Source organism: Malaclemys terrapin, chromosome 15, assembly GCF_027887155.1.
Source record: "Malaclemys terrapin pileata isolate rMalTer1 chromosome 15, rMalTer1.hap1, whole genome shotgun sequence".
Taxonomy (NCBI): Eukaryota; Metazoa; Chordata; order Testudines; family Emydidae; genus Malaclemys; species Malaclemys terrapin.
In genome coordinates, this window is record NC_071519.1 from 2,100,428 (window position 1) to 2,122,677 (window position 22,250).

Consider the following 22,250-nt stretch of genomic DNA (forward strand, 5'->3'; position numbering starts at 1 on the left):
CACACAACCGCCCCCCCACTGGCCGATCCTTGAACGTGCTTTGGCCACAGGGGAGTGGCTGGACTTACCTGGGGAGGTGAGGGGGAGGGTGGAGTCAGGACGCCTGGGTTCATTCCCTGCCCCCCACCAGCTGGCCAAGGACACCAGGCGCTGGCGACCCGGACTCCGGGGTTCTTTCCCAAGAGGCTGGGCTGGGGGGGAGGTGAGCCCCCCCCCCAAATCCAGATGCTTGTGGATCTTCGGGGGGGGGGGGGCTGCCCTTGTCCCATCCCCCCCAATGGGGGCACCCCAGGTCCAGAAGCGGCTCCTCGAGCTGGTGCTGCGGCTCAGCGTGCCCCCCAGGGGCAGAGGCCAGTTACTGCAGCTGACTGGACATGGAGTGTGTCCAGGCTGCTGTACCGCCTAGACCCCCACCCCATGAAATAATCCCCCAGGACCTCCCATGGAGGGGGGCTTCCCTTACACACTTACAAAAAGGGAGGGGTGTTGGGAGTTACATCACCCACCCCTTTCAGGGAGGGGGCACTTTCCCCAGCAGTAGGTGGTGGGGCCACTCCCAGCCCCCCCTGCTCTAACCCCCCCCCCCAGTAACAACAGGGAGGCAGGGTGTTGGTTTTGGTCATTTATGGTTTGATGTGGTGCCAGGAGCCGGTTACAAACACCCCAGCGAAGAAACAGCCCCCCCCAGCAAACACGATGACCCCCGGCAAGGGGTGGGAGAGAAGCCCCTGGTGGGGGGGGGTGTGGAGGAAGGGGTCAGGACAGGAGCGCCCCCATGTTTGGCGTTGCCCCTCCTTTGCCTCAGAGTGAGGGGCCCATCTACCCCGGTATCCCACCTCCCCTCAGGGGCCCCCCCAACTAACCTGATCTCCCTCCAGCCCCACTCAGGCACATGGGAGGGGCAACGGGAGCCTGGGGTGCACCCCCCCTCCTGGAGGAGGAGCCACACATAGTGGGTGGGACCAATTAGCCACTCCTCCCCAAGAGAACCTTGGGGAGGGGGTACTGGGGACAGGAAAATTGGGGTGTAAGCCTCCCTCCCCTGTACTAGAGTAGAGAAGACCCTGCCCCAGCTGTCAATCACCTCATGCCCCACCCCCGGTCAAAGGTCACTGCTAGGCACAGGCCCCGCCCCCACAGCAGGCTATTTTTCCTTCTTTTCAGTCAGGAGAAGAAAAACAAAAATAATTCAAAAAAATTAAAGGGGGGGCCACCAAAGAAGGGCTAAAGCCACGCCCTCTCCCTGCTGAGGGTGGGGCCAGTGGCAGCCACACCCCCAGGGTGTGGGGCAGAAGGGGGGCTAGTTCCAGATTTTCAGGAAGCTGTCCCAGGAGCCGGTGGCTACTGCCATCCCGTCGTCCGTCACCCCCAGGCAGCTCACGCGGTTGTCGTGGCCGGCCAGGACCCCTGCAGGAGGAGACAGGTGAGCTCAGCCTGAGAGAACCCAGGCGTCCTAGCTCCACCCCCCGCTCTAACCACCAGCCCCCACTCCCCTCCCAGAGCCAGGGAGAGAACCCAGGAATCCTGGCTCCCAGCCCCCCTGCTCTGACCCACCAGCCCCCACTCCCCTCCCAGAGATGGGAAGAGAACCCAGGAGTCCTGGCTCCCAGCCCCCCCTGCTCTAACCCACCAGCCCCCACTCCCCTCCCCGAGACGGGGAAAGTACCCAGGCGTCCTGGCTCCCAGCCCCCCCTGCTCCACCCCACAAGCCCCCACTCCCCTCCCAGAGCTGGGAAGAGAACCCAGGCGTCCGGGCTGACCTGCGCGGTCGCCCTTCATGGCATCCCAGATGTTGCAGTTGAAGTCGTCGTAGCCGGCCAGCAGGAGGCGCCCGCTCTTGGAGAACGCCACCGATGTGATGCCGCAGATGATGTTGTCATGCGAATACATCATGAGCTCCTGGTCGGCGCGCAGGTCGAATAGCCGGCACGTGGCGTCGTCCGAGCCCGTGGTGAAGGCGTTCCCGTTGGGGAAGAACTGGGCAGGGAGGAGGGTGTCAGGGAACCCAGGCGTCCGGGCTCTCGGCCTCCCCCCCCGCTCTAACCCACCAGCCCCCGCTCCCCTCTCAGAGCCAGTGGGAGAACCCAGGAGTCCTGGTATCCAGCCCCTCCCAGAGATTGGTAGGATTTGTGTAAGTTGTGGGTCAGGCTGCTGTGGGGAGGGGGGCTGTGCCCCATGAGGGGCACTGAGGGTGGGTTATGTTAAGCTCGGGGCATACAGGGAGGGTGCGGGGGGCAGGAGTCATGGTCACACACACACTTGTTCCCAGGGAAGGTCAAGGGGATATTGGGGGTCCGGGGGGGGGGGGGGGGGGAATTGATGTCCAACTCATGCCTGGTTAAGGTTTGTGGGTGGGTTTTGTGAGGGGGATTGGGGGTCTCGGTTGGTTTCGCGGGGGGGAGGGGAAATCAGGGGTCCGGGCACACACATACACAGTGTTGATGTCTGACTCGTGCCCAGCGAACGTCTGTGTTTATGGGGGGATTTGGGAGGTCCCAGGGGCATCCCGTGACACACACACACGGCGTTGATGTCCGACTGGTGCCTGGTGAACCTCCGTCTGGGGGAGAGGGGGATCGGGGGTTTCAGGGGGCCCGGGGCACTCACACACACGGCGTTGATGTCCGACTCGTGCCCAGTAAACGTCTGCCGGCACATACTGTCCCGCACATCCCACAGCTTGATGGAGGCGTCGCAGGCGCCAGACACGAAGCTCCGGGCGTCAGGGGCCAGCGAGAGGCTCATCACGTCCCCGCTGTGGCCCCCAAACGTCGTCGTCTGCTGCCCCGTCTCAATGTCCCACAGTGCGCTGGGGGGGCGGAGAGGCTGGGACACCCACTGGCTCCGCCCCCAGACATCTGGCTCCTCCCCTGTCTGCCAACTCCACCCTCCAGGCCCACACCCGCCCTCTGGCTCCACCCCCAGCCACCCCACCTGATGGCTCCACCCCCAGCCCCGCCCACTGGCTCCACCCCCCCCCCGTCCCACCCATGCCCTGTGCCCCCTGGTCCCCTCCAACCTCTGCCCCTTTCCCGCCCACTGGCTCTGCCCTATAGCCCCTGCTCCTGGCTCCACCCACCTCCATCCCGCTGGCCCTACACACTAGCCCTGCCCCCACCCCAAGGGCCCTCCCTGCTAGCCCCACCCACCAGCCCACAACCCTGCTGGCCTCCCATACCGGCTCCACCCTTCCCTGCCCCCCATGTGTTTCTGGGAAGCAGATCCCAGAGCGCAGGGCCCCGAGGTGGGGGGGGAGGGGGCTCACCAGGTGGTGTCCCCGGAGCTGGTGATGATCTGATTGTCATCGAGGAAGCGGCAGCAGGACAGGTAACCTGGTGGGGGGGGGGGGGGGGGCACGATGCTGATTAGCTGGGGTCCGGGGAGAGAACCCAGGTGTCCAGGCTTCCCCCCTCCCCACTGTACCCACCAGCCCCCTGTCCCGAGGCAAGCGCTCACCCGTGTGGCCCGGCAGCTCCCGGCTCACGCGCACGTTCCCCTCCCGGGTTTTCAGGCTGTAGATGGAGCAGATGTTGTCCAGGCCTCCGCAGGCCACGTAGTTCCCCGATGGGGCGTAGGCGCAGGTCATCACCCAGGAGGAGCGCAGCGGGATGGCGTGGACCTGGGGGAGGGAAAGGTGGGTCCATCTGCCCCCGTATCCCATCTGCCGCCTCCCCCCAGGCCCATCTGCCCTGGTATCCAGTCTCCCCCTGGGCCTCTCTACCCTGGTATCCAGCCTCCTGCCTCCCCCTGGGCCCCTCTGCCCCAGTATCCCACCTCCTGCCAGCCCCTGGGCCCATCTGCCTCAGTATCCAGCCTCCTGCCGCCCCCCCGGGGCCCATCTGCCCCGGTATCCAGCCTCCCCCCGGGCCCATCTGCCCTGGTATCCAGCCTCCCCCCGGGCCCATCTGCCCAGCCTCCTGCCGCCCCCCCGGGGCCCATCTGCCCCGGTATCCAGCCTCCTGCCGCCCCCCCGGGGCCCATCTGCCCCGGTATCCAGCCTCCTGCCGCCCCCCCCGGGCCCATCTGCCCCGGTATCCAGCCTCCTGCCGCCTCCCCCGGGGCCATCTGCCTCGGTATCCAGCCTCCTGCTGCCCCCCCCCGGGGCCCATCTGCCCCAGTATCCAGCCTCCTGCCGCCCCCCCCGGGGCCCATCTGCCCCGGTATCCAGCCTCCCCCCGGGCCCATCTGCCCCGGTCTCCTGCCTCCCCCCGGGCCCATCTGCCCCGGTGTAGTGGGCAGTTACCGCGCTCCGGTGGAGGAAGGCCGGGCTGATTGGGGGAAGCAATCAGGCCATGCCCAGCCCTGCTATAAGGACCCAGGGAGGAGCTGGTCTGCCCCCCTTGCCAGTGATAAGTTGAGAGCGGGGTCTGGATGGCAACTGGCTGCAGCCGCTGAGGCGAAGGGGGTTCCCCTGGGAGGGGAGACCCAGAGGGTGAGGGGACTGCTGGGGGCAGAACCCCAAGGTAGGGGGCACTGGGGTCTGGGAGGGACATGGGGGGCCTGAGGCAGGAGAGACACCAGCCAGCAGGAGGCGCTCCGAGTGCTGGGATCGAGCTAATTCCTGGATGACCAGCAGGAGGCGCCACAGCAGTGAGTGAACAAGCGGCTACACCTGGTCTCCCGCCTGCCGCCGCCTCCCCCCAGGCCCCTCTGCCCCGGTCTGCCGGCCCCCCCCCCGCCTCCCCTCCCCTCCCCCCGGGCCCCTCTGCCCCGGTCTGCCGCCTCCCCCCGCCTCCCCTCCCCTCCCCCCGGGCCCCTCTGCCCCGGTCTGCCGCCTCCCCTCCCCTCCCCTCCCCCCGGGCCCCTCTGCCCCGGTCTGCCGCCTCCCCCCGCCTCCCCTCCCCTCCCCCCGGGCCCCTCTGCCCCGGTCTGCCGCCTCCCCCCGCCTCCCCTCCCCTCCCCCCGGTCTGCCACCCCCCCCCCGCCTCGCCTCCCCTCCACCCCAGGCCCCTCTGCCCCGGTCTGCCGCCTCCCCCTCCCCCTCCATCCCGGGCCCCTCTGCCCCGGTCTGCCGCCTCCCCCTCTCCCTCCCCCCCTCCATCCCGGGCCCCTCTGCCCCGGTCTGCCGCCTCCCCCTCCCCCCCTCCATCCCGGGCCCCTCTGCCCCGGTCTGCCGCCTCCCCCTCCCCCCCTCCATCCCGGGCCCCTCTGCCCCGGTCTGCCGCCTCCCCCCGCCTCCCCTCCACCCCGGGCCCCTCTGCCCCGGTCTGCCGCCTCCCCCCGCCTCCCCTCCACCCCAGGCCCCTCTGCCCCGGTCTGCCTCCCCCCGGGCCCCTCTGCCCCGGTCTGCCCCCCCGCCTCCCCTCCCCCCGGGCCCCTCTGCCCCGGTCTGCCGCCTCCCCCCCGCCTCCCCTCCGTCTGCCGCCACCCCCCCCCGCCTCGCCTCCCCTCCACCCCAGGCCCCTCTGCCCCGGTCTGCCGCCCCCCCCCGCCTCGCCTCCCCTCCATCCCGGGCCCCTCTGCCCCGGTCTGCCGCCTCCCCCTCCCCCCCTCCATCCCGGGCCCCTCTGCCCCGGTCTGCCGCCTCTCCCCGCCTCCCCTCCACCCCAGGCCCCTCTGCCCCGGTCTGCCGCCCCCCCCGCCTCGCCTCCCCTCCACCCCAGGCCCCTCTGCCCCGGTCTGCCGCCCCCCCCCCCGCCTCGCCTCCCCTCCACCCCAGGCCCCTCTGCCCCGGTCTGCCGCCCCCCCCCCGCCTCGCCTCCCCTCCACCCCAGGCCCCTCTGCCCCGGTCTGCCGCCCCCCCCCGCCTCGCCTCCCCTCCACCCCAGGCCCCTCTGCCCCGGTCTGCCGCCTCCCCCCCGCCTCGCCTCCCCTCCACCCCAGGCCCCTCTGTCCCGGTCTGCCGCCTCCCCTCCCCTCCACCCCAGGCCCCTCTGCCCCGGTCTGCTGCCTCCCCCCCGCAGCCTCACCTCCCCTCCACCCCAGGCCCCTCTGCCCCGGTCTCCTGCCCACCCCCCTCACCTTATTCGTGGTGTAACTGTCCCAGATGATGAGTTTACCGTCCTGCGAGGCGCTGACCAGCAGCCTGGGGGGAGAGAGCCCATGTGAGCGCAGCTGGGCCAAGGGGCTGCCCCCCGTAGGCAGCCTGTCCCCACTGCTCCAGGCTGGTGCTAGGGGGCACTGTGCTGTGGGGCGGGGGCTCAGCGAGGGTGCTCTTCTTCCACCCCCCCCAGAGGCAGGGCTGGCCCCACTGAGCAGATATAAAGCCAGATGCTTGTAATTTAGAAGCTTGGCCTGAGAACCTGCCCCAGGAATGGGACAGGAACCCCGGAGTCCTGGCCAATCAAAGCCAAAGCAGCTCCACGGCCAATGGGATAAAAGATCCTCCATTAGTTCTGGGCCTGAAACCTGCCCCAGAGATGGGTGTATCTCCACGCCGGGCGAGGGGTCCCTGGGTAACCGGCCGCCCCGCCCCAGAGGTGGCTGCATCTCAGCGCCGGGCGAGGGGTCCCTGGGTAACCGGCCGCCCCGCCCCAGAGGTGGCTGCATCTCCGCGCCGGGCGAGGGGTCCCTGGGTAACCGTCCGCCCCGCCCCAGAGGTGGCTGCGTCTCAGCGCCGGGCGAGGGGTCGCTGGGTAACCGGCCGCCCCGACCCAGAGATGGGCGCGTCTCAGCGCCGGGCGAGGGGTCCCCGGGTAACCGGCCGCCCCGCCCCAGAGGTGGCTGCGTCTCAGCGCCGGGCGAGGGGTCCCCGGGTAACCGGCCGCCCCGCCCCAGAGGTGGCTGCGTCTCAGCGCCAGGCGAGGGGTCCCCGGGTAACCGGCCGCCCCGCCCCAGAGGTGGCTGCGTCTCAGCGCCAGGCGAGGGGTCCCCGGGTAACCGGCCGCCCCGCCCCAGAGGTGGCTGCGTCTCAGCGCCGGGCGAGGGGTCCCCGGGGAACCGGCCGCCCCGCCCCAGAGGTGGCTGCGGCTCAGCGCCGGGCGAGGGGTCCCTGGGGAACCGGCCGCCCCGCCCCAGAGGTGGCTGCGTCTCAGCGCCGGGCGAGGGGTCCCCGGGGAACCGGCCGCCCCGCCCCAGAGGTGGCTGCGGCTCAGCGCCGGGCGAGCTCTCACCTGGAGTCAGTGCCCCAGTGCATGGCGTAGATTTTCGCCAGGTGGCCTCGCAGGGTGCGTCGCGTCCGCATCTGGATCCGCCCCACGGGGTCCATCCCAGCGGTGATCTGGGGGAGAGGCAGAGCGGTGAGGGATGGAGGGGCGGGAGAGGGGGGGACCCCAGCAAGGGGGCAGGGCCAAGATCCAGCATAGCTCACCTGGCTCAGGGTGGAGTCGCCGCATGACTTCCGAGCGTCCTGGAGGGGAGACAGGGGGAAAATCTGAACAGCCCAAACCCCCTCCCAGAGCCGGGAGAGAACCCAGGAGTCCGGGCTCCCCACGCTGCGGGGGGGGGGGGGGGGAGGAGGAGGGCGGAGATGCCCGGACGCCTGGGTTCCGCGCTGCGGGGGGAGGGGAGGGGGAAGGGGGGGTGCCCGGACGCCTGGGTTCCGCGCTGCGGGGGGAGGGGGGGGAAGGGGGGGTGCCCGGACGCCTGGGTTCCGCGCTGCGGGGGGAGGGGAGGGGGAAGGGGGGGTGCCCGGACGCCTGGGTTCCGCGCTGCGGGGGGAGGGGAGGAGGAAGGGGGGGTGCCCGGACGCCTGGGTTCCGCGCTGCGGGGGGAGGGGAGGGGGGGTGCCCGGACGCCTGGGTTCCGCGCTGCGGGGGGAGGGGAGGGGGGGGTGCCCGGACGCCTGGGTTCCGCGCTGCGGGGGGGGGGAAAGGGGGGGTGCCCGGACGCCTGGGTTCCGCCCACTCACCCGGATCTGGGTGCGAAGCTGCTCCGCCTCCTGCCGCAGCTGCTCCAGTTCGCTCATGGCCGCGCCGGGACCTGCGGGGGGGGGGGGAGGGATCAGCACGAGCCCGGGACCCCCCAGGGGAGGGAACCCAGGCGTCCGGGCTCCCCCCCACCTCCCAGCGGGGGCTGCAGGTCGGGAGTGCGGGGCACCGGCCGGGGGGGGTTGCGCTCTGCCCCTCCCCCCCTTACCTGGCGCAGCCTCGTTCCGGGGGCGGGGGACTCGTTTCCGGGCCGCTCCCCTGGGCGGAAGGATCCGCTCTGGCCTGGGCCGGTTGCGCGCGGCCGGGACTCAGCGGCGGAGGGATCCGCCCCCCCTCGGCCCGTTCGCCGCCTGCCCGCCCCGGTGATGCGGCTGCCGGCGACCGCGCCCAGAGCTCGGCATAGACCAAGTGCGCGGCTTACGCGGGGGGAACTCACTGTGTGGGCGGGACCACCTCACTTCCTGGGGGGCTAGGGTGATACCATCTGGGCCTTGCGCTGGGCGAGACCAAGTCACTTCCTCGAAGGCCGACCCAGACCTGCGACCCAGGGTTCCGATGGGAGATACCAACGCACGGGCGGGGGAGAGGGTTACACCATCTACCATATGGGGTGGAGCTTGCCATGGGAGATACCAACTGACTTCCTGATAGGGAGGGGGAGATCATCTACCATAGCTCAGTGACCAGAGGGAGAGAGCTTCTTGTGGGAGATACCAACTCACTTCTTACGGTGAGGGAGGCTTGCAATGGGACATACCAACTCACTTCCTGGGAAGGGGTGCTGACCTCTATGTAATTAAGGGGCGGGGCGAGCGATGGTAGCAACCATCTCGTTTCCCGGGAGGAGGGGGAGACCATTTACCATGAGGGGGGTGCCTGGGAATAGGAGAAACCAACTGAATTCCTAGGGGTGCAGGGTGATACCAATGCCCAAATTGGGGAATGTAGAGAATGGCAGATACCAACTCTCTGGGGGAACAGGGTGAGATTTCCCAGATAGGGCGGTGTGGGCGGGGGGGAACGAGGGACGGGAGATACCAACTCGCTTTCGGGGGGGCAGGGCAGGATTACCTCACACACGGGTGGGGACTAATGCATGGAGACGTCTCTTTTCCTGGGATGAAGGGAGAGACCATCTTGCAGACGTGCGAGGGGGAAGAAGTAGACATGGGAGATATCAATTCACTTCCGGGGTGGGCAGGGTAATACCAACTCCCAAAAGCGGAGGGGTAGGGATGGGAAATACCAACCCTTACACATACTAAAGTGGGTTGTACCACTTGCGAAGGGGGAGAGGTGGGCTCCGGTTAAACCGGCAGGGGGAGCTGGGCTGTACCAAGTACCTGAAATGTGCACATCCCAGCCACACACAGAGGCCCCTTTTCCACTCCCTGCCCAGAGCCGGGGAGAGATCCCAGGAGTCCGGGCTCCCAGCCCCCCTGCTCTGACCCACCAGCCCCCCTCCCCTCCCAGAGCCGGGGAGAGAACCCAGGAGTCCTGGCTCCCAGCCCCCCTGCTCTAACCCACCAGCCCCCACTCCCCACCCAGAGCCCGGGAGAGAACCCAGGAGTCCTGGCTCCCAGCCCCCCCTGCTCTGACCCACCAGCCCCCACTCCCCACCCAGAGCCCGGGAGAGAACCCAGGAGTCCTGGCTCCCAGCCCCCCCTGCTCTAACCCACCAGCCCCCCGCTCCTCTCCCAGAGCCGGGGAGAGAACCCAGGAGTCCTGGCTCCCAGGACCCCCTGCTCTAACCCACCAGCCCCCACTCCCCTCCCAGAGCCGGGGAGAGATCCCAGGAGTCCTGGCTCCCAGCCCCCCCTGCTCTAACCACTAGACCCCACTCCCCTCCCAGAGCCGGGGAGAGAACCCAGGAGTCCTGGCTCCCAGCCCCTCCTGCTCTAACCACCAGCCCCCACTCCCCTCCCAGAGCCAGGGAGAGAACCCAGGAGTCCTGGCTCCCAGCCCCCCCTGCTCTAACCCACCAGCCCCCACTCCCCTCCCAGAGCCGGGGAGAGAACCCAGGAGTCCTGGCTCCCAACCCCCCTGCTCTAACCACCAGCCCCCACTCCCCTCCCAGAGCCGGGGAGAGAACCCAGGAGTCCGGGCTCCCAGCCCCCCCTGCTCTAACCCACCAGCCCCCACTCCCCTCCCAGAGCCGGGGAGAGAACCCAGGAGTCCTGGCTCCCAGCCCCCCCTGCTCTGACCCACCAGCCCCCACTCCCCTCCCAGAGCCGGGGAGAAAACCCAGGAGTCCTGGCTCCCAGCCCCCCCTGCTCTAACCACCAGCCCCCACTCCCCTCCCAGAGCCGGGGAGAGAACCCAGGAGTCCTGGGCTCCCAGCCCTCCACCCACCCGCCCCCATCAGAACATCTTACATCTGTCTCCCCAGAAGAGAGGGGAAGGGTTACCTGGCTAGGTTCCCCCCCCACTGGGGGACCTCGGGGGGGGGGGGGTTGCAGCAATTCCAGCTGGCCGGGGGAGAAGCCCCGCTCCAGGGTTAATCCCCAGGCGGTGGCAGGGCGGGGGGTGGGCGGAGGAGGGAATGGGGGGACCCCTCCCCTGCCCATCCATCATCAGCTGCTGCTGCTACCAAATGTGGGGGGGGCATGTTCCCGGTCAATTTCCCGCACATACACCCCCCCCCCCACAGGGACTGACACTGACAGTGCAAGCCACAGGGACAGATCCAGAGAGACCCCAGGAGTCCTGGCTCCCAGCCCCCCTGCTCTAACCACCAGCCCCCACTCCCCTCCCAGAGCCGGGGAGAGAACCCAGGAGTCCTGGCTCCCAGCCCCCCTGCTCTAACCACCAGCCCCCGCTCCCCTCCCAGAGCCGGGAGAGAACCCAGGAGTCCTGGCTCCCAGCCCCCCCTGCTCTAACCACCAGCCCCCACTCCCCTCCCAGAGCCGGGGAGAGAACCCAGGAGTCCTGGCTCCCAGTCCCCCTGCTCTAACCACCAGCCCCCACTCCCCTCCCAGAGCCGGGGAGAGAACCCAGGAGTCCTGGCTCCCAGCCCCCCCTGCTCTAACCACCAGCCCCCACTCCCCTCCCAGAGCCGGGGAGAGAACCCAGGAGTCCTGGCTCCCAGCCCCCCTGCTCTAACCACCAGCCCCCACTCCCCTCCCAGAGCCGGGGAGAGAACCCAGGAGTCCTGGCTCCCAGCCCCCCTGCTCTAACCACCAGCCCCCACTCCCCTCCCAGAGCCGGGGAGAGAACCCAGGAGTCCTGGCTCCCAGCCCCCCTGCTCTAACCACCAGCCCCCACTCCCCCCCCCCAGAGCTGGGGAGAGAACCCAGGAGTCCTGGCTCCCAGCCCCGCCCTGCTTTAACCCACCAGCCCCCACTCCCCTCCCAGAGATGGGGAGAGAACCCAGGAGTCCTGGCTCCCAGCCCCCCCATCTCTAACCACCAGCCCCCACTCCCCTCCCAGAGCCAAGGAGAGAACCCAGGAGTCCTGGCTCCCGCTGTTAAATTCCTACACATACCAGCTCCGTATCTGCCCCCAGTCTAGGGGGATTTCGGGTTTTTCTGGTTTGAAACAATCCAGGACATAGAATTGGGGGGTGGGACTGAATAGGGAGACAAGTATGAAGCGGGGGGGATAAGGGGCTCTGGAGATAGATAGTCAGGGTGTGGGGGAAGGGATGGGCAGATAGAGGGGGTGCGGGGAGGGATGTTTAGATATTGTTATTTTGAGTGGTAGCCCGAATAACAGTTAATGAATAGATGGTGGGGGCTGGTGGGTTAGAGCAGGGTGGGCTGGGAGCCAGGACTCCTGGGTTCTCTCCCCGGCTCTGGGAGGGGAGTGGGGGCTGGTGGGTTAGAGCAGGGGGGGCTGGGAGCCAGGACTCCTGCGTTCTCTCCCCGGCTCTGGGAGGGGAGTGGGGGCTGGTGGGTTAGAGCAGGGGCGGCTGGGAGCCAGGACTCCTGGGTTCTCTCCCCGGCTCTGGGAAGGGAGTGGGGGCTGGTGGTTAGAGCAGGGGGGGCTGGGAGCCAGGACTCCTGGGTTCTCTCCCTGGCTCTGGGAGGGGAGTGGGGGCTGGTGGTTAGAGCAGGGGGGCTGGGAGCCAGGACTCCTGGGTTCTCTCCCTGGCTCTGGGAGGGGAGTGGGGGCTGGTGGGTCAGAGCAGGGGGGGCTGGGAGCCAGGACTCCTGGGTTCTCTCCCCGGCTCTGAGAGCGGAGTGGGGGCTGGTGGGTTAGAGCAGGGGCGGCTGGGAGCCAGGACTCCTGGGTTCTCACCCGGCTCTGGGAGGAGAAGGGTGAACCCATGGGAAGGGGGAGATTGTTGCCTGAGCACCGGCCCCGCCCTAAAAAATTCCCTCCCCCGACACTAATTCCCCCCTCCCACCGTCCTTCCCTGCCCCTTTAAGGAAGCCCCAGATTGTCACTTATTGTCTGGGCGATTGACCAATCAGAGGCTGCCTGGGGAGGGGGGTGCAGCCTCTGATTGGCGGAGATGAAAGCGCCTCACCCCACCCACTCTCTCTCCAGATCCCCCCTCCCATCCTCGGTCGCTGTCCAGCCGCCTGGGTGCTGAATCGCCCCTCCCCCCCCAGCCGCCCCTACACCCGGGACCCTCCCCCCGCAGGAGCCGCTCGGGGCAGGGGGCGCAGCGGAGCCAGGATGAGTGGGGGGGTCTATGGAGGAGGTAAGGGGCCCGCTTTAATGTCCCCCCAGGCATCACAGCAGAAGTGCAGCCTCCAGGGGGCGCCCTGCTGCGGGGAGGGGGGGTCAGCAGGGGGCGCTCTGCCCCGGTTCTCGGAGCGTGAAACCAGGCGTCCGGGCCACGTCCCCTCCCCCCAGCGCCAGGTCTTGTCAGCCTGAGCTGGGATTCTCTTTCCAGCCGCCCCACCCCAGAGGTGGGCACATCTCAACGCCGGGCGAGGGGTCCCTGGGTAACCGGCCGCCCCACCCCAGAGGTGGGCGCATCTCAGTGCCGGGCGAGGGGTCCCTGTGTCACCAGCCGCCCCACCCCAGAGGTGGGCACATCTCAACGCCGGGCAAGGGGTCCCTGGGTAACCGGCCGCCCCACCCCAGAGGTGGGCGCATCTCAGTGCCGGGCGAGGGGTCCCTGGGTAACTGGCTGCCCTGCCCCAGAAGTGGGCGCATCGGTGGTGGGTGCTGAGTGTTTCTCTCTTTCTCTGTCCCAGATGAGGTGGGGGCGCTCGTCTTTGACATCGGCTCGTTCTCAGTCCGAGCCGGCTACGCCGGAGAAGACTGCCCCAAGGTATGTCCAGAGCCTCCCCGTTGGAGTCTCTGGAACCCCGCCATAACCTGCCTTTTGGCCGGGGGGGAGCCGACGCCCCCTAGAGGGGACAGGACCCTGCCCCATTCCCTGCCCCCCTGAGCCAGCCAGTCCCCGCTCTGGGGCCGGGTGGGAGCCGGCGCCCCCTAGAGGGGACAGGCCCCTGCCCCATTCCCCGCCCCCCTGAGCCAGCCAGTCCCCACCCTGGGGCCGGGTGGGAGCCGGCGCCCCCTAGAGGGGACAGGCCCCTGCCCCATTCCCCGCCCCCCTGAGCCAGCCAGTCCCCGCCCTGGGGCCGGGTGGGAGCCGGCGCCCCCCAGAGGGGACAGGCCCCAGAGCTCATCCCCCACCCCCCGTTACAGGCGGATTTCCCCACCACGGTGGGGCTGCTGGCCCCCGAGGAGGCGGTGCTGGAGCTGGACGGGGAGAAGGAGAAGAAGCCGGGGAAGGTTTATTACATCGACACCAACTCGCTGCATGTCCCGCGGGAGAACACGGAGGTCCTGTCACCCCTCAAGAACGGCATGAGTGAGGGTTTGGCCCCCGGGGCCCCGCCACAGGCTCCCCCTGCCATGGGCCCCCCCCGCCATGGGACCCAACTACCCCCCTGCCATGGGCCCCCGCTATCTCCCTGTCACAGCCCCCCCACCACGGGCCCCTGCTACCCCCCGTCATGCCCCCCCGCCATGAGCCCGCGCTACCCCCCGCCACGGGTCCCCGCTATCCGCCTGCCACGACTCCCCCTGCCATGGGACACAACTACCCCCCTGCCACAGGCCCCCCCGCTGTCCCCGTGCCGTGGCCCCTGCTGCCACGGGTCCCCTGCCACGGGCCCCCCGTTACTCCCCACCACAGAACCCCCAACCACAGCTCCCCACTTCCTTCCCTGCCTCCCCCTGCCCCTCCAAGGGTTCTGTACCCCCTGCCCGGGGCACCCCCCAGTGGCTTCCCCACCCCCACGGGTGACCCCACGTGGTGCAGGGGGGCTGGGGGAAGTGGGATGATGCCACCTTAACGGAGCCCCCCCCGTATCTCTCCCTCCCCCCCGTGTCATTCCCTCGCCCCCCCCCCCACGCCGCTGTCCCCGCAGTCGAGGACTGGGACTGTTTCCAGGCCATTCTGGATCACACGTACGGGAAACACGTCAAGTCGGAGCCCGGCCTGCACCCCGTGCTCATGTCCGAGGCACCGGTAGGTCCCCCCGTGCTCCCTACGTCGTGTCACCCCTGCACCCAGACATCCCCCCGATCCACCCCAACATCACCTCACTCCCCTGCACCCCGACACCCCCTGATCCACCCCCCTGCACCCCGTGCTCATGTCCGAGGCGCCGGTAGGTCCCCCCGTGCCCCCTACGTCGCGTCACCCCCTGCGTCCCCCCGATCCACCCCAACATCACCTCACTCCCCTGCACCCCGACACCCCCCGATCCACCCCCCTGGACCCCGACATCCCCCGATCCACCCCAACATCACCTCACTCCCCTGCACCCCGACACCCCCGATCCACCCCCTGCACCCCAACATCACCTCACTCCCCTGCACCCCGACATCCCTCCGATCCACCCCGTGCCCCCTATGTAGCATCCCCCCCTGCACCCTGACATCCCCCCGATCCACCCCCTGCACCCCGACACCCCCCGATCCACCCCCTGCACCCCAACATCACCTCACTCCCCTGCACCCCGACATCCCTCCGATCCACCCCATGCCCCCTACGTAGCATCCCCCCTGCACCCCGACATCCCCCCAATCCACCCCCTGCACCCCAACATCCCCCCGATCCACTCCCCTGCACCCCGTGCTCATGTCCGAGGCGCCGGTAGGTCCCCCCATACCCCCTACGTCGTGTCACCCCCCTGCGTCCTGACACCCCCCAATCCACCCCCCTGCACCCCTACGTCGCATCACCCCCCCCACATCCCGACACCCCCCGATCCATCCTCTGCAACCCAACATCACGTCACCCCCTGCACCCAGACACCCCCCAATCCACCCCCTGCACCCTGACATCACATCACTCCCCCTGCACTTCGACATGCCCCCGATCCACCCCCTGCACCCCATCACCTCACCCCCGTGCCATCACATCCTCCTGATCTGCCCCCAACATCACCTCACCCCCTGCACTCCGACATCCCCCCTGATCTGCGCCATGTTCCCCGACATGCCCCGATCCACCCCCTTCCTCCCGACATCACCTCACCCCCATGCCGTCACATCCCCCTGATCCACCCCTGCACCCCGACATTACCTCACACACCCCCGCACTGCCACATCCCCCCTGTACCCCATCCCCCCGATCCGCCCCAACATCACCTCGCCCCCCTGCACCGTCACATCCCCTAATCCACCCCCAGCACCCCGACATCCCGGCTTGGCCCCCCACGGCCGCTCTCTCTCTCCACAGTGGAACACCCGCGCCAAGCGGGAGAAGCTGACCGAGCTGATGTTCGAGCATTACGCCATCCCGGCCTTCTTCCTCTGCAAGACTGCCGTGCTCACCGCGTATCCCGGAGGGGCTGGGGGGCAGGGAGCCAGATCTGGGGGGCTGGAGGACTGGAGAGGACGTGTGGGGGGGCTGGGGAGGGATTGGGGGCTGCACAGGGGGGCTGAGAAGTATCTGGGGGGCTGGAGGGGGGACGGCTGGCAAGGTGGGGGACTGGGATGGGGCTGGCAGGCTGGAGAGGACGTGGGGGGCTGCGATGCGGAGAGCTGGGCAGGGACTGGGGGGCTATAGGGGAGATCTGGGGGGCCAGGAGGAAAATGGGGGGGACCCTGGCATGGGGTCCAGCAGCGGGCACCTTGGGCACTGTGGGGGGCACGTGTAGAGCACAGAGAGGGGCACCGAGAGCAGCTACGAGGTGGGCGCCCGGTCCAGTGACAGGGAGTTCCCCCGACCCCAAGAACCGTCTTGCCCCCTTGACCTCCCCACGCCCCCCAGCTTTGCCAATGGGCGCAGCACGGGGCTGGTGCTCGACAGCGGTGCCACCCACACCACAGCCATCCCCGTGCACGACGGCTACATCCTGCAGCAAGGTGGGCACTGCCCGGATGCCTGGGTTCTCGCCCCCGCTCTGGGAGGGGAGTGGGGGCTGGTGGGTCAGATCGGGGGGGCTGGGAGCCAGGACTCCTGAGTTCTCTCCCTGGCTCTGGGAGGGGAGCGGGGGCTGGTGGGTCAGATCGGGGGTCTTGGAGCCAGGACTCCTGGGTTCTCTCCCCGGCTCTGGGAGGGGAGTGGGGGCTGGTGGGTCAGATCGGGGGGGGCTGGGAGCCAGGACTCCTGGGTTCATGCCCGACTCTGGGGGATTCCAGGCATCGTGAAGTCGCCGCTGGCCGGGGATTTCATCTCCATGCAGTGCCGGGAGCTCTTCCAGGAGATGAACATTGAGATCGTGCCCCCCTACATGATCGCTGCCAAGGTGCGGGGTGGGGGGGTCCCTCATGGGGGGGCAGGAAGGGACCCGGGGAGCGGCCAGGCTGGGGGAAAACAGGAATCCAGGAAGTGGGAGAGATGAGGTGGAGAAGGGGGTTGATGGGGGTGAGGGTCTGGGGGGGTCTGGGAGGGGAATGGTTCACGGCTCCCCCCTGCCCCATCTTTCTGCACCCCCCAGGACCCTGTGCGTGAGGGGGCCCCCCCCAACTGGAAGAAGAAGGAGAAGCTGCCCCAGGTCTCCAAATCCTGGCACAACTACACCTGCAATGTGAGCTGGGAGGGGGCCGGACGCCTGGGTTCTCTCCCCAGCTCTGGGAGGGGAGTGGGGGCTGGTGGGTTAGAGCCGGGGGGGGGGGCTGGGTTCTCTCCCCCAGTCGGTGACCCCCACATACTCTCCCACCCCCCGCAGGAGGTGATCCAGGATTTCCAGGCCTCAGTGCTACAGGTCTCCGACTCGCCATATGATGAGCAGTGAGTGCTGGGGGGGGGGCACCGAGGGGAGGAGGAAGGGGGGGCCCTGGGACTTGGCCACAGGGGGGGCTGGGCACTTAGCTTGGGGGGTGGGGTCTGTCGGGATGGGGCAGTCGGGGGAAGGTGCGGGGCACTGCCCCCTCTCTGCCCCCTCCCCACAGGGTGGCCGCCCAGATGCCCACCGTGCACTACGAGATGCCCAATGGCTACAACACGGACTACGGGGCCGAGCGGCTGCGCATTCCCGAAGGGCTGTTTGACCCCTCCAATGTCAAGGTGAGCCCCCTCCCCCAGAGCCAGGGAGAGAACCCAGGAGTCCTGGCTCCCAGCCCCCCTGCTCTAATCTACCAGCACCCACTCCCCTCCCAGAGCCGGGGAGAGAACCCAGGAGTCCTGGCTCCCAGCCCCCTCTGCTGTAACCCACCAGCCCCCTCTCCCCTCCCAGAGCCAGGGAGAGAACCCAGGAGTCCTGGCTCCCAGCCCCCACTGCTCTAACCCACCAGCCCCCACTCCCCTACCAGAGCCGGGGAGAGAACCCAGGAGTCCTGGCTCCCAGCCCCCCCTGCTCTAACCCACCAGCCCCCACTCCCCTCCCAGAGCTGGGGACAGAACCCAGGCGTCCTGGCTCCCAGCCCCCCGCTCTAACCACCACCCCTCCATCCCCAAAACCCCTGCCTTTCTTAATTGCTCCCTGCCTCAGTTTCCCCAGGGGGGCACCTTGTCCAGGGCTGGGCTGGGAGTTGGGGGGAGATGGTGGTGGGATATTGAGGAAGAGGGAGTCCGGGGGGAGGGCAGAAGGCCCCCCCCCCATTAACGACCCCCCCGATTCTCTCCCCTTCTCCAGGGTCTCTCTGGGAACACCATGCTGGGCGTCGGCCACGTGGTCACCACCAGCATTGGCATGTGTGATATCGACATCAGGCCGGTGCGTGACCCCCCCTCGCTCCCCCCTGGCCTGGGGGGTGTGGGGCTGGGCCCCCAGGCCCTGTGGGACCCCCCGCAACTGGAGTCACGTGGCTGGGCCTGTGGGGAGGGGCACCTGGTCAGCAGGCGGGATGCCGGGGTAGATGGGCCCTTGGGAGATGGGCTTGTGGGGGAGATGCTGGGGGGAGATGGGGCTGGGGGGCACCGGGGGACGGGGACCCAGGGGTGAGGTGGGCCCGGGACTAACCGTCTCCCCGTGACTCCCAGGGTCTCTATGGCAGTGTCATTGTGACCGGGGGCAACACGCTGCTCCAGGGCTTCACCGACCGTCTGAACCGCGAGCTGTCGCAGAAAACGCCCCCCGTGAGTGTGTGTGTGTGCATTGAAGGGTTGTTGGGGGTTGTGGTGTTGGGGGTTGTGGGGTGTGTGTGCGTAGAGGGGTTGCTATGGGGGTTTGTGGGGTGTGTCTGTGTGCGTAGAGGGGTTGCTGTGGGGTCTATGCATAGAGCGGTTGTTGGGGGCTGTGTGTGTGTCGAGGGGTTGTTGTGTGGGGTGTGTGTGTGCGTAGAGGGGTTGCTGTGGGGTCTATGCATAGAGCGGTTGTTGGGGGCTGTGTGTGTGTCGAGGGGTTGTTGTGTGGGGTGTGTGTGTGCGTAGAGGGGTTGCTGTGGGGTCTATGCATAGAGGGGTTGTTGAGGGTTGGGGTGTGTCTGTGTGCGTAGAGGGGTGGCTGTGGGGTCTATGCATAGAGCGGTTGTTGGGGGCTGTGTGTGTGTCGAGGGGTTGTTGTGTGGGGTGTGTGTGTGCGTAGAGGGGTTGCTGTGGGGGTTTGTGGGGTGTGTCTCTGTGTGTGTGCGTAGAGGGGTTGCTGTGGGGTCTATGCATAGAGGGGTTGTTGGGGGTTGGGGTGTGTGTGTGTGCGTAGAGGGGTTGCTGTGGGGGTTTGTGGGGTGTGTCTGTGTGCGTAGAGCGGTTGTTGGGGGCTGTGTGTGTGTCGAGGGGTTGTTGTGTGGGGTGTGTGTGTGCGTAGAGGGGTGGCTGTGGGGTCTATGCATAGAGCGGTTGTTGGGGGCTGTGTGTGTGTCGAGGGGTTGTTGTGTGGGGTGTGTGTGTGCGTAGAGGGGTTGCTGTGGGGTCTATGCATAGAGGGGTTGTTGAGGGTTGGGGTGTGTGTGTGTGCGTAGAGGGGTTGCTGTGGGGGTTTGTGGGGTGTGTCTGTGTGTGTGTGCGTAGAGGGGTTGCTGTGGGTTGTGTCTATCTGTGTGTGCGGCGCTGCCCCCTGCTGGCCGGTCCCGCAGGTGTGCTCGGTGCTGGCAAGTCGGGGGCCTCTCCCCACCCTCCCTGTGTTCCCCCAGAGCATGCGCCTCAAACTCATCGCCAGCAACAGCACCATGGAGCGGAGATTCAGCCCCTGGATTGGGGGGTCCATCCTTGCCTCGCTGGTGAGTGCCCCGGGGGGGCCAGACGCCTGGGTTCTCTCCCGGCGCTGGAAGGGGAGTGGGGCTGGTGGATCAGAGCAGGGGGACGGGGGCTGGGAGCCAGGACTCCTGGGTTCTCTCCCCAGCTCTGGGAGGGGAGTGGAGGCTGGGGGGTTAGAGCAGGGGGGGCTGGGAGCCAGGACTCCTGGGTTCTCTCCCCAGCTCTGGGAGGGGAGCGGGGGCTGGTGGGTCAGAGCACGGGGGCTGGGAGCCAGGACTCCTGGGTTCTCTCCCCGGCTCTGGGAGGGGAGTGGGGGATGGTGGGTCGGAGCAGGGGGGTCTGGGAGCCAGGACTCCTGGGTTCTCTCCTGGTCTCTTCTCCCCAGGGCACTTTCCAGCAGATGTGGATCTCCAAGCAGGAGTACGAAGAGGGCGGGAAGCAGTGTGTGGAGCGGAAGTGCCCCTGAGGCGGCCGGCGCCCCTGGCGGTGGGGCTGGGGGTCCCCCTCCCCACCCCTCTCCGTCCAGTCCCCAAGCTGTGTTTCTCACCGTTATGCTCACAACACCTTTGGCGGGGGAGGGTCCAATGGGAAACAGTCCAAAACAGAGCCCCCCCAATTCTTTCCCTACTCCCCCCCGTCACAGCCCCCCTTGGGCTGTGCCGTTCCCCTCCCCCCAGTGCCCCTCGCTAGCTCGTTATGTGGTTCGTTAATTGGGTCGGTTCATTTTCACGGGGGCGAATGTGGCGTCTGGACAACGGCCCCCAATAAACGTCCAGAAAGAAAACCGTCCAGTGGTGTCTTCGTAATGTCGCCTAGATGTGAAAGGAACCCAGGTGTCCGGGCTCCCAGCCCCCCTGCTCTAGCCCCCCTCCCCTCCCCTCCCCTCCCCTCCCAGAGCTGGGGAGAGAACCCAGGCGTCCGAGCTCCCTGCCCCTCCTGCACTAACCCACCAGCCCCCCCTCCTCCCCTCCCAGAGCCAGGGAGAGAACCCAGGAGTCCTGGCTCCCAGCCCCCCGCATTCTAACCCACCAGCCCCCACTCCCCTCCCACAGCCGGGGAGAGAACCCAATTGGGCCCCAGGGTGGGGGCCTGGCTTGCTTGGGGGTGGGGAAGGACTGCTGGCATTTTCCCTTCTTGGGGGCGCGGGCCTCGATGGGGGCGGGTGGGGGGTTGCTAGGCGCTGGGTTGTTTGCATTTCCGGCCCCGTGGGTGGCTCTGACCTTTGGGTCTGGGTGGGGCGGGTTCGCCCTGCCTGGCTTCCCCCCATCCCCACCCCCCTTATCTCCTCCCGTGGGATCCCTGGACATTCACCCTTCAGGGCTGACGCATTCGCCTGCCTCACCCCGGCGGGGGGCAATTAACCTGCCTGCCCTGTCCCAGGGGTTCACCTCCCCCGCACCCGCCCCGTGGGAGACTCTCCGAGCTGGGGAACAGGGGTTGGGCTGCTTGCTCCATGACCCACACACAGCCCCTCCCCCCCGGGGTAGCCCCCCAAGCCATGGCACTGGATGTCAGCTATCGCTGAGCGACCGGCTCAGACTCTCTGCAGACTCCAGCAGTGTCACTGCCTCGGTGACACCCAGGGCGGTTCACACCTCTCCGAGCGTCCGGCTCAGGCTCTCTGCAGACTCCGGCAGTGTCACCGCCTCGGTGACACCCAGGGCGGTTCACACCTCTCCGAGCGTCCGGCTCACGCTCTCTGCAGACTCCAGCAGGGTCGCCGCGTTGGTGACACCCAGGGCGGTTCACACCTCTCCGAGCATCCGGCTCAGGCTCTCTGCAGACTCCGGCAGTGTCACCGCCTCGGTGACACCCAGGGCGGTTCACACCTCTCCGAGCGTCCAGCTCACGCTCTCTGCAGACTCTGGCAGGGTCGCCGCGTTGGTGACACCCAGGGCGGTTCACACCTCTCCGAGCGACCGGCTCACGCTCTCTGCAGACTCTGGCAGTGTCACCGCCTCGGTGACACCCAGGGCGGTTCACACCTCTCCGAGCGACCGGCTCAGGCTCTCTGCAGACTCCGGCAGTGTCACCGCCTCGGTGACACCCAGGGCGGTTCACACCTCTCCGAGCGTCCGGCTCACGCTCTCTGCAGACTCCGGCAGTGTCACCGCCTCGGTGACACCCAGGGCGGTTCACACCTCTCCGAGCGACCGGCTCAGGCTCTCTGCAGACTCCGGCAGTGTCACCGCCTCGGTGACACCCAGGGCGGTTCACACCTCTCCGAGCATCTGGCTCAGGCTCTCTGCAGGCTCCGGCAGTGTCACCGCCTCGGTGACACCCAGGGCGGTTCACACCTCTACGAGCATCCGGCTCACGCTCTCTGCAGGCTCCAGCAGTGTCACCGCCTCGGTGACACCCAGGGCGGTTCACACCTCTCCGAGCGTCCGGCTCACACTCTCTGCAGGCTCCGGCAGTGTCACCGCCTCGGTGACACCCAGGGCGGTTCACACCTCTCCGAGCGTCCGGCTCAGGCTCTCTGCAAGCTCCGGCAGTGTCACCGCCTCGGTGACACCCAGGGCGGTTCACACCTCTCCGAGCGTCCGGCTCAGGCTCTCTGCAGACTCCGGCAGCGGCACCGTGCTGGTGACACCCAGGGCGGTTCATGTCACGGAGTCCCCAGGCGATGCTCTGGAACTGCTCCCCACAAAGCCAGTCAGGACTTTGGGGAGCCTTCTCTCCCTCGGAGCAGACCGTCTTCAGGGCAAGAAGCTCACACGGCTTCACCTCCTGGGTCTCTCCTGGGAGCATTCAGCATCTGCCCCTCCGTGCGCTTCCCACAGCGAGTCCGCCCCGGCGGGGTCCTGGGGAAGCCAAAGAGTTCTGCACCCCCACTTCGCAGTCAGACGTGACTCTCCGCCAGCCAGTAACACAGAGGTTTATTAGACGACAGGAACATGGTCTAAAACAGAGCTTGTAGGTCCAGCGAACGGGACCCCTCGGCCGGG

The 22,250-nt window shown here is 68.2% G+C and overlaps 2 protein-coding genes across 2 annotated transcripts; one reads left to right on the plus strand and one right to left on the minus strand.

The window, feature by feature from the left end:
• Positions 1-1,212: 1,212 nt before the first annotated feature.
• On the minus strand, positions 1,213-8,432 carry GNB2 (G protein subunit beta 2). The gene is made up of 10 exons (XM_054005301.1): positions 8,245-8,432; positions 7,790-7,860; positions 7,250-7,288; positions 7,053-7,159; positions 5,962-6,025; positions 3,457-3,619; positions 3,266-3,332; positions 2,608-2,809; positions 1,761-1,977; positions 1,213-1,407 (listed from the first exon to the last, which is right to left on the minus strand). The coding sequence occupies exons 1-10, from the start codon at positions 8,411-8,413 to the stop codon at positions 1,301-1,303; spliced, it is 1,206 nt and encodes a 401-aa protein (XP_053861276.1). The 5' UTR covers positions 8,414-8,432; the 3' UTR covers positions 1,213-1,300.
• A 3,880-nt stretch (positions 8,433-12,312) lies between these two features.
• ACTL6B (actin like 6B) lies at positions 12,313-19,871 on the plus strand. The gene is made up of 14 exons (XM_054005300.1): positions 12,313-12,456; positions 12,959-13,035; positions 13,416-13,581; positions 14,144-14,244; positions 15,463-15,560; positions 15,997-16,091; positions 16,368-16,474; positions 16,667-16,756; positions 16,898-16,959; positions 17,121-17,235; positions 17,804-17,884; positions 18,151-18,246; positions 19,239-19,325; positions 19,688-19,871. The coding sequence occupies exons 1-14, from the start codon at positions 12,432-12,434 to the stop codon at positions 19,766-19,768; spliced, it is 1,281 nt and encodes a 426-aa protein (XP_053861275.1). The 5' UTR covers positions 12,313-12,431; the 3' UTR covers positions 19,769-19,871.
• Positions 19,872-22,250: the final 2,379 nt, after the last annotated feature.